Source organism: Melospiza georgiana, chromosome 15, assembly GCF_028018845.1.
Source record: "Melospiza georgiana isolate bMelGeo1 chromosome 15, bMelGeo1.pri, whole genome shotgun sequence".
Taxonomy (NCBI): domain Eukaryota; kingdom Metazoa; phylum Chordata; class Aves; order Passeriformes; family Passerellidae; genus Melospiza; species Melospiza georgiana.
Genome location: NC_080444.1, coordinates 6,043,412 through 6,054,366, shown reverse-complemented (window position 1 = coordinate 6,054,366; position 10,955 = coordinate 6,043,412). Strand labels below are relative to the sequence as shown.

Here is a 10,955-nt window from a genome sequence, read left to right as displayed (position 1 = left end):
TCTCTGATTTCTGCAATCCAACTGGTGTGGGAACAGTGAAGTCTGCTGAAGCACAAGCACAGGGCTTCACTGGTGGAGACAGCAGAGAAATATCTGAAAGAATATTTGAAAGAAGCTCAGAAAGCAAAAGTTTGCTTTACATTTATTTTACAGTTGTGGTCTTCCTGGTTTTTCTGGCCCAGAAACAGCTGTTGCTGGTAGCTGGTGTTGATCAGCCCAGCTCTGAGCTGCTCTCATTCTTGCCTGTTTGCTGATGTTGCCAGCAGAGGTTTGCAACAGCCATACCTCAAAATGTTGTGGCAGAGGGAAGTGGGACTGGCTTGCCTAAAGCTGGAAGTGGGGAGAGAAGGTTTATGCATGAAATTGTCCTGTTTCAAAATAAGTGAAACCTGATGTTTTGGTAGCTGCACAGGAAGCCATTTGGTAAGACTGGCTAAACTGATTCTCTCTCCTGTGCTGGCAGTGTTGGGAGTGTCTCTCACCTTTCTCAGCAGCTCTTTGCTGGCACAGCCTGCAGTGAGCAAACTCCCATTTCCAGCCCTCCCATTAGCCTGGGGGCAGCACAGTGCTTCCCTAACACATCCTAAATACAGCCTCCTCCTTGCTTCGTTCAGCGGGACACCTCCTGAGCAATTCTTGCTGAAATCACTCTTTTAGGAAGTTTTCTTCTGCTTTAGTTTCTCAATTTTCTTAACCTTTTCTCTCTCACCTGGATCACAGCACAGGAAGTCACAGGCCAGTGGAGAGCTGAGAGCTGCTGACAGATGTCCTGTGAGTGCCAGGGAGGCTCGTGTTTTCTGCAGAGTCCATGAGATTGTGATCCTCAACCACAAACGTGCTCTTCTGGGATGAAATCTTGCAGGGGGGATGTTTGGGGGCACAGTGCTTGCAGCAAGGAGCAATCACACTGAGGAAAGCCATCCTGAAGCGCTGGGACAGCAGGTTGTAAATGATGGGGTTGGTGGCAGAGCTCAGGTAGAAGAAAACACCTGGGAGAACAAGGGTAGGGGGGAAGACAGAAACATTTATTTGTGTGTGAAATGATCTCAGAAGAGGAAAATCTCTTTATTGCCTGTACAGCTCCACTAAGCTTGGATGCAAGGGTGGAGACAGCAGCAGTGGAGCTCTGCTGCCCTCCTGGCCCAGGCAAGGTATATCTCACCAAGATTAGCTCAGCTTTCACCGTGGTGAAAGCAAAGTGGGGGAGATTGTGCATTGGAGCTGTTCAGGAACCAGCTCTCTCCTGAGCTGCCCTGACCTGCCTCCAGCACTGCCCTCATCCCCACAGCAGCATTTGCACAGCTGGTGCCCCATCAAAGCTGTCAGAGGATAACTTCCAGCCGGGGGAAGCTAATTTCCTACAGCTCACCAGGACAATGGCTTAAGATTGGATTTGTCTGAGCTGCCTAATGGCCACATTCACAGTTTTCCCACAGCAGACTGAAAATAAAATTCCTATTTGAAAAGCCCTTCATTTTATGGTTGGCAGGGCCACAAACATTTGGTTTCATCACCCAGTGCTGAGCAGTATGTAAGGCTCTTGCATTTGGTAAGATTTCCTATTTGCTCCTGTGTACTTCTTAAAAGCAGCTGAATGACAGCAGCCTTTACTTCTGATCATTCCCAAGAGTTAAAAACAGCTAGTAATGATGCATGATATCCTTTTTTTTCCTTTTTTTTTTTTTTTTGGTGAATTTGGCAACATGTCCAGATCTTGAAAGCTGCAGAAACCTGCCTGCAGTTTTTATTCAGGCACAGTTCTCATCACTGCCCACCAAACCTCAAGAAGGTTTTCCACACAAGTCTCACATCGCCTACAAAATAAATGACTATACATTCCAAGTAAAACCACTCAAAAATACCTTTTTTTCCCCCAGTCCCTGTGCAAGTGGAAGAAGAAAGCTTTACCTGACACCACGTGGATTAAGTTGAAGGTATTGGCCAAGGGCTCAGTCCATTCCACCACAAAGCTGAAGAAAAGTCTGTCTATGTGGAATGGAGCCCAGCAGATGGCAAAAACTATCACAAGGACAACTGGTGTGGAGAAAGGGGAGAAGGAAAACAGGTCAGAAATGGGAGGACATGGTTCACCAGCCTGCACAGGGCAGAGAGATCATAAAGCTGGATGGGAGACTTCATATATAAATTATATTCACAGTTTCAAAACTTTTGTCATCCTTTCTGTCTTACCATAACCTACTAAGAGAACAATCTTTCCATTAATTTCTGTATGGGATGATCCAATGCATGCACACAGGGTGGCTTTCAAACACAGCAGATAACAGCCAGGCAATGTTGGGGTATATATGGAGGCCAAACCCATTCCAGGCTCAGAAAACCAGGCTGGCTCCAAAGTAGAGTTTGGTGTGATGCAAAACAGATGTACATTCTTAAAAATGTACAAGATAGACTATTTGCACTCTGAAAAAAGGGGATCCTCCCTGGAGGGCCGCAAGAACTGGTTTAGAGTGAAGGATGTTGGAGAATTGCCATACAAGAATCTGCCATGAAGGTTTCCCCCCCTCATCTTGTGCTGGGAAGGAAAATTTGCTTCCTGAGCAATTTTTTTCCTACTCTTTTGGTAGTTACCCCGGATGCTTCACTCCTACAAGTCCAGATACAACAGAAAAAACCTTTTTGTTTAATATGACAGCTACCCATCTCATGACTCTTGTATCCAATGGACTTGCTCAATACCCTGCAGGGTCTGGTCACGCTCCCGCTCATGGTAAATAAAGCACAGAAGGACTCACTACTTACACAGCATCTTGGTGACTGATCTCCTGGATGGCCTCTGAACATTCACAGCCATTTCCTCCACTTCCAAAGATTCATCTCCTCTCAACTGGCAAAGAAGGGAAACCAAAGGACAGCTTAGGCACGAGACCACATCCACACCAGACATAGACTGTTTGATATTTTGATAGTTGTGGTTTGAGAAAGCAAAATTTGGGGCCACTCGGGACCCACTGAAAAAAATATCTGCATTTAAATTTCAGTTTTTGTCTAGAAAAACATGGAAGCTTTAGGTTCGAAACAATCTGCAGATTACAGCAAATTTGTATTTCAATTCCCCACTTATCTTTTCTCAATGAGTCAATATTTTGCTCACAGTTTATGTTCCATTTCAACAGTGGCATTAGGCATTATTTTCTCTTCCAGCAAAATATAGTTTGTTTATTTTCCTAAAAGTGTTCCCCACAATTAAGCACAAACCAATGATCCAAAAAATACCCAGAGAGGCCTGAGTACAACACAGCTGTAATCATTGGAAAAAATCCTGTGGAATTCAAGGGAATTTGTTTCATGTCGTGAGTGTTGGGAGTAGTTGATATTCAACCCATCTAATGAACAAACCCCAGAAATTCGGCCTTGCAGATGGGCAGGGTGCATGATACACACAGATTTAGCCACACACTGCTCAGGCACACAAGGAGTGGTTTTTCTCCAGCAGTTTTTCCCAGACTTCAAAAAAAAGGGCAATATATATAAAAATATAAATAATAGGAATAATATTTAAATAAATATAATAGAAATAACAAATGCATATATAAATATATAAATAAATATAACATAGATAATATATAAAGAACAATAATCTAATCATCCCTGGAATCCATCCCCAGTATGTTTATGATGAGAAGACTGGTGCTGTGATGGAAAGGTCAGGTTTACATAAACAGGGCAACTGGTTTGAATAACAAAGAAATCATATCTGGCAATATCAAATCATATTTGGTCCCAGCTTCCTGCAGTGGGAACTCCTGATTAGCCAACAGCTTTGTCTGTTTTCAAGTAGAGAAACTGGAACCAAAACTTAATTATACATGGGACAATATCAGGAATGTTGGAAAAGATAGAAATCTTTTTTTTTACAAATCTCTGGATTTGTGAAAGCCTTGTGAAGACATGCTAGCTGTGCTGTTTGCTTTTGCCTTTATACTGTGGCTTTGCTTTCTGATTAATAATACTTTTCTGTAAGGATGATGAAATGAGCCCTTCTGTCAATGTTCTCTTTATTCTATTTATAAAAGGAAAAAGCATATACATGGAATTATGGTCAAGTGCAGTGCAATTCAGCCTCTCATATTTTACATTATTCCCCTTGTAACTTTCAGTCATAGCCACAGTTGCTTAAGGAAAAGACTCGGCTGATTTGTAACACATCCAATGATGAATGATCAGATTTATTAAAACCCATGGATTCCCTTCAGTGGTTTCAGTCTCAACAGTAATCTATTCCAGGCATATTCCAAAGCCTCAGAGAGTACAGTGTGCTGGTGCTGTAATAAACCAGAGACACATGTATCTTTATTTTTACCCTTCCTCCTGTCATTTTGATGATGCTGTGAGGCTCCTCTTCACCTCAAGTGATGAAGGTGTAACAGGTAAGAACAACTCAGCAGCTGCAGTTTAATGAAACAATGAAACATTGCAAACAGGGAGGGAAAAAAAAATAAATAAATTAGTCCAAGGCAAAGGTTGTAACTTGAGTTAATGGTTTGAGAGGGGAAGAACCCCAGACAAGGTATTTTACATCACTGTGGTATATGAGGCTGTGTAGGTTTGAGATGAGTACTACTCTTCCACTGAAGAGAATGAAAAGTGACTGGAGCAAGAAGCTGAAAATTGGATTTCTCTCCCCCGATCTTTATTAGCTACAGCATTTCACCTCAGAAATCAAAAGGCTGAGTGAAATTAAGGTCTCACCTATCCCCAGACAAATATAGTGAGGCCGATCTGCAAAATGACTGTTTTCTGTAATCTGCAAAAGAAGAACTGTTTTCTGTACACTCCTTGGCCTGTCTGACACTAGTGGTGATCAAAGTTTCTCTCCAGCTGATGGAAAAAATTATATTTAAACCCCATAAGGCTTCTGCTAAAGATTTTTTCAGAGGTTTGGCTGAAGCAGTTGCTGCTGAGCTGCAGCCTTGGTGTGCCCTCAGCTCACCCCATGGCAAAGGAGAGCCAGCCACTGGGACAAGGACTGCTGAACACATCCATGGAAAGGGGACAGCTGTGGAAGAGCTGTGCTGGGCTCTGCAGAAATTAGCCAAAATCCACAGACGATTCTGGGTGTTTAACAGCTGGGCATTTAGGGGGAGAAATAGATTTTGAGGATAAAAGCTGGACCAGATGTGCATTGGCAAGAATAAGTTGTCTTGCTTCGAAGACAGCTAAAGTTTTCACTATATCCTTCTTCTTCTTCTTCTTCTTCTTCTTCTTCTTCTTCTTCTTCTTCTTCTTCTTCTTCTTCTTCTTCTTCTTCTTTCTTCTTCTTCTTCTTCTTCTTCTGCTTCTTCTTCTTCTTCTTCTTCTTCTTCTTATTTATTGGGATGAGACACTAAGAGAAAAGTTGGAATCTTGGGAGAAGAATCATCCAGCCTACTCTGTCAGAAACCCTTGTTAAACAGAGTATGACTTTTAGCCAAGCAGTGATCAGCACCTACACTTGTGTCCTTTTAGGCGTCAGTTTGAAAGAAATGTGCAGGGACCTTGCCCTGAATCCTGCTGCAGTGCAGACTTCTGCCCAAACACTCCCATCCCATCTCACTCAGTGCCCCAGGGATGAACTTCCATACTGCCCAATGTTCTCATCTCATCCCTCTGCTCTCCCTCCTCAGCTCTCTGGCTGTGGCCTGCAACCAGTAGCTCAACAGCTGAACTGGGTTTGAAGAGCCTGGATGATTTAGGGATTTATCCTAAAGGTGTCTGTGATAGGAACCCAATGACAGAGGCAGCAGGAAGCTTCCCCAATCAGGCCTAATGAGTCTACAGTGCAATGAGCAGTGTCCTCTTTTTTATTCTGATGCTTGACTGATCAATTGACCATAACATTGCATTATCAAACCACCAAGCCTTAAAATTGTACCCACATAGATAATGAGGTAATCAACCATTTCCCAGTGAAAAAGGCAAATGCATTTTTACATTTTTGAAGGGATCAAATGATAAATTAGCTCAGGTACCCTATGACCCATGTTTCCTGCCTTCTCACAGCTGCTTGGCAGGTGCCCTGTCCCCATCTCCATTGCATCCTGAGACTGTCTAGCAATAGCAGAGCTTGAGGGAGAAAATGGTGAAGAAATGCCCTTTCTACAAAGCCTGAATATGAAAAGGTCACGTCTCTGTTTGCTGAATTTGAGCTGTTGTACAACATTTGGATCAACCCTGAGCTTTTTCACTACATTCTGTGAGTGATGCATGGCCCTCAGAGACTGCAGGGTGCTGCTGAAGCCTCATGAATTTCCTCATCTGTGAGTAGATAAAAAGTATCTCCTCTTGGAAAATTATCTATATTCATCATTCTTCTATCACTTCTGCTGAAGAAATGAAATCATCTTGCCCAGTGCAGCTTGGAGATAATGCAGATCTAGCCAGGATGGATCCTGTTAAAATTTGGAAGTCTGAGCTGGATATACAGAAAGGTAGAGGCACAAACAGTGAACATGACTGTCTTTAGGAAAGACAGCTTGAACAAATGTGTGAATTTGCAGAAGTCCTGGGGGATGAGCCCTCATCTGGTACTGAGCTTCTCTTCTGGGATGGGTTATAGGAATATCTGCTGCTGCAAATAGAAGTTATTGCAACCTTCAAGTCTTCCTTCTATAAATTCAGGGATCTCTCTTTTTCTCTTTGTAACAACTCTATTTTCATCACTTTTTATTCCCTTCAGGTCTAATTTTGCAAAATATTAATTGATGCAATGTAAAGGACCGTTCAAGAGCCTCCAGAGATTTGGGATAGTTTAACCCATTCACTGCCTCGAGGATCTGCTCGTTGCTGTGGATTTCTGGCAGATAATCTGTGTTTTTTCACTGGGTAAGTAAAAATTGCTTCTGTATAATTTCAGGTCAGTAAATATCAGCCAGCACAACAAAATTATATATACACCAACAGAGATTTGGTTGAGTTTACTGCATGTTATTTAATAAGTTTATTTGCTTTCTTTTCTTGCTATGGGATCAGATCTTTGTAAACTTTAAGTTACATTCAGTGTGATAAACTGGGATTTGTATTGTATAAATGTCTGTAACTTATGAGAAGAAAGTGGTGATCAAGTCACTGTGACTAGCAGGGCATCTCAGTCTTGTGCTACGTAGTTTTATAACACTGTGATCCTGATTGTTTTGTCCACACATTTACATGATGGATACTTGTCAAAAGTAGCCCAAATTTTTCAAGAGAGAATGAATATAAGCTCTAAGGTAGCCTGGTGAAACAAGGCTGTAGTTATATGAAGAAATCATTGCTGCATTTTCTAGCTGCAGCAATAAGGTAAGATTTCAGTTTATGAGCTTTGTGAATTTTAACAAGTGAATATTACCACCAGCTCCAGGGAAAGCAAAGAAGAAAGTAATGCAATGGAAATTCTACAGTCACAAGGAAAGGGAAAATAAACAGTACACAAGATTCAATCACCAGCCATCTTCTTTTTATTCTTTTCACATTTTCCTTTTGGTCCATTTCTCTCTAGTCCCTACTGCAAAGGTGTAAATCTCTGAGAGGCTGGAATCAATCTACAGAGTTGGATGTTTCATTAACACTCAGATGTGAGCACCAGTGATGGTAAGTTTTCATAAGAAGATTGGGGTAAATTATCTATCTTAATAGCTAATAGCTATCTTAATTTCAGAACAGGCTTGCACCAGAGAAGAAGTTGGATCTACTAACTTGGGGGGGAAAACTCGGGCAACAATAAAAGGTGCAAAAATCTCACTCAGAAGCCACACATAGCCACAAACACACAAGAATGAGCCAAGCCAACACTGAGCACAGCTCGGAGCAGGACTTACTCTTAGCCCCATCAGATAGTACAGCACACTTATCACCCCCATGGGCAGCACGTAGAAGAGCAGAGAGGTGACCTGCACGATGCAGTTGTAGATCCACAGGGGCACCACCACGGTGCAGGTGGCGGAGCCGGGCACCAGGGTGCCGTTGGGGAAGCGCTGCAGGGCGATGCCGTGGGTGCCCGTGTTGGGCAGGGCGCAGAGCACCGAGAGCAGCCACAGGCCCAGGATGGTGGCGCGGGCGCGGCGGCGCGTGGCGGCCAGCTTGGCGCGCAGCGGGTGCAGCACGGCCACGTAGCGCTCCACGCTCAGCGCCGTCACGCTCAGGATGGAGGCCAGGCACACGGTCTCCAGCAGGGCCGTCTTCAGGTAGCAGCCCACGGGCCCCAGCAGGAAGGGGTAGTTGCTCCACATCTCGTACACTTCCAAGGGCATTCCCAAGAGCAGCACCAGCAGGTCCGAGACCGCCAGGCTGAACAGGTAGTAGTTGGTCGGGGTCTTCATGTTGCGGTGCTTGAGGATGACGAGGCAAACCAAGAAGTTGCCCACCACCCCCACGATGAAGATCACCGAGTACACCAAAGCCATGGGCAGGAACAGGTGGCTCCGTCTGGGCCCGCACAGGAAGGTTAAATAATCCTCAGTGCTGTTTAAGTACCCCCTGAGGCGTTCTTCATGTAGAACAAGGTGGTTTAACCAGGAGAAATTACTGACCCAGGCCATCGCTGGATCTGCTGAAATGCCTCACAGCTGAGGTTTGCTGTCCTTTCTGTTTCTCTGTGCAAGTTTGCTCACTTTTGGCAGAGACAGGAGGAGGGGGGTAGCTGCCTTGCCACCCCTGGCAGCACAGCCACCGAGGATGTGAATGAGTGTGTTTGCCTGGCTCTGGGTAAGGTTTTGCTGCTCAACAGCTGTTCCCCTGCCAGAGCCCCTCAGCCAGAAAGCCCCTCCTTTGCCACATATTCATTGGCTCGCTAAGTGCGTTAGATTATAGTGTACGGAAAGAGGTTCCAGCCACTTGCATCAGCTCCCGGGGCTGATGCACGCACAGAGTCACAAAAGTGGGAATTAAGGGAGCTGCGAGTCTGAAATGCGGGATACAAAACCAGATCCAGGTTATTTGTTTATGGCAGAGGGTGGGGAAGCAGACCAGAAACACCCCCAAAACTCAGTCCAAAAAGCTTTTACAAAATTATAATGATGCTGCATCCTAGTTATGAGCCACAAGCAAAATACAGCAAAACAAAAGATTCTGGCATGATTTTGTTGTTCAAATCTCTGCTGATTTTTATTTTCTGTTGTCTGTGGCAGCAAGTACTTGGAGACAGAGTTTGATCAGTAGAAAGCCAAATGGTTTCTGTAGCCATTTCTGTGGAATTATAAGGCTTCAGCCTTTTTTAACCACTACAATTGTTTTTCTCCTGAGATCTGACTAAAGATTTTAATTGCAATTCTTATTGACATAAAAATATTTTCTCACTTCCCAAGTATGCTGGAATTTGATCCTATATTCTTAGAGAGCCTTGTTTTGGGAATATTTCTGTACAGCATATTATTCCGTATTTATTGCCTATGGGGCATAAACTTCTATAAAATCTTATTTCTTCATGAATGACAAGCATCCTGCAAACACACTTTCTGAGCCAAAAAATAAGTGTCTCCTGCAAGCACCACAGCTTTACCAAAATAGATCATTTAGCTCTGTATGAATGCTTGATTCCTTCCTGAATTTCTGTAAAAGAAAAAAGGTCCCAAGTCTGTAGATACAATTTTCTAAAATTCAGAAAACATTCAGCTGTTTGCAATTGAAGAGGTGCAAGGTCCGAGGGCTAATTTATGGGATTTTTGTCAGCTTGGTTGTGTGATTTCTCTGCCCAGAGCCTCTCATTAGCTCTCACTTCTGAGTACCTGCCCAGTCCCCTCCTTGAAGCCATGTAAACCTTTTACATCCCTGACATCCTTTGGCAAGGAGCTCCTTGAATCTGCTATTTGTATGTGTATCTCTTTTCTCTGCTTGACCCTTTAGCTTAACCTCTCAAGGAAAAAAAATGATTGTTCCAATAAGCTCAGACTGCCTCCAAAATAGCAGCAGTGCGTGAGGGACCAAGGGTTGGTGCCTTTGAGGCACATTCAAAATGTGGAGCCTGGGAATCACTGAGCAATCATTTAAAATGTGAAAGACACGGAAGGTACCACAACAACCATACTAAAAGGCAGAAGCAAGTCTCTTGTGATGACTTTCAGACCTGCTGAAATTATCCCACACGTAAACTGCATCAGAAGGACCCAACTCATTTATTTCCAGCATTGCACAGAGGTATTTCGTTCAGCAGATCGAAAAGTTTTACTGGATTATTGAATAGCAAATGTGCCCTTTTGACCCATTGCTCCTTTCATTAAGGATTCATTTTATGGCTATTCCCTGCATTTTAACAATGTTAAATTTGATCTTGATCTGCTGCTGATGTAAGAGCAGAGGAATCATTAGTTGGGTTCCTGGCTGACACCAGGATTAACTCTTTCAGAGCACAGCAGAAGACAAGTAAATACTTGTGCAGGACTAAACATTTTCTGTACCTCTGCTTCACTTACAATTTTTTTTGTTTTGTTTTATTTATGCCTTTTGTTTTGTTTTGTTTTGTTTTGTTTTTCCCACCTAATTTCTTAATACTTAGTTTCTTTCCATTTCTCCTTCTTCTTCCCCCAGTAAATTCCATCATTCCACTCCACACTGCAGCATATCTGAGGTGAGTAAATCCTTCTGAAGTAGCTACCAAATTGGCTTCATTTTTCTTCTTGCACGTTAACCTCTGTAAAGAAACTGAAGTGAAAGATTGAGTCTGTTCAGCTTGAACCCAGTCTTACAGAAAAGGAAAGCAGAGAGGTTTGAGTCATTTATTAAAAAGCCAGAAGGGCAGCAGCACCCACTGTGATCTCTATGAGAGGAAAGCAATGGGCTGTGCAAACTCATCAGGTCAGCTCAAAGTGTGGATGTGCCAGACCCACCTGAGCCTGCTTCCACTTGCTTTCAATCCTTTCTGATCCTGCTGAGCTCGGATGCTGAAAGCCTGTAAGAATAGAAGCAGAAGAAAACCAGATAACCGATGGACCAATGTTGCTATGACCACGACTGTGTTGCAGATGGAGAGGACAAAGAGAGTG

The 10,955-nt window shown here is 43.3% G+C and overlaps 1 protein-coding gene and 1 long non-coding RNA gene across 2 annotated transcripts; one reads left to right on the top strand and one right to left on the bottom strand.

Annotated features, from left to right (window-relative positions):
* Positions 1-729: 729 nt before the first annotated feature.
* NMUR2 (neuromedin U receptor 2) lies at positions 730-8,516 on the bottom strand. The gene is made up of 4 exons (XM_058034969.1): positions 7,797-8,516; positions 2,761-2,845; positions 1,909-2,034; positions 730-989 (listed from the first exon to the last, which is right to left on the bottom strand). Exons 1-4 carry the CDS (start codon positions 8,514-8,516, stop codon positions 730-732), a joined length of 1,191 nt encoding a protein of 396 aa, XP_057890952.1.
* On the top strand, positions 6,722-10,697 carry LOC131089949 (uncharacterized). The gene is made up of 3 exons (XR_009115281.1): positions 6,722-6,822; positions 7,478-7,569; positions 10,501-10,697. It is a non-coding gene; the product is annotated as an uncharacterized LOC131089949 (long non-coding RNA).
* The last annotated feature ends 258 nt before the right edge of the window (positions 10,698-10,955 follow it).

Excerpts from the sequence above, each read along its gene's own strand:
- NMUR2 (XM_058034969.1), bottom strand. The coding sequence starts at position 8,516 with ATGGCCTGGGTCAGTAATTTCTCCTGGTTAAACCACCTTGTTCTACAT. Across the intron at positions 2,846-7,796 it reads ACTATCTGATGGGGCTAAGA|TTGAGAGGAGATGAATCTTT; the intron begins GTAAGTCCTGCT and ends CTTCTTTGCCAG. Across the intron at positions 2,035-2,760 it reads ATCAGTCACCAAGATGCTGT|TTGTCCTTGTGATAGTTTTT; the intron begins GTAAGTAGTGAG and ends TCTCCACACCAG.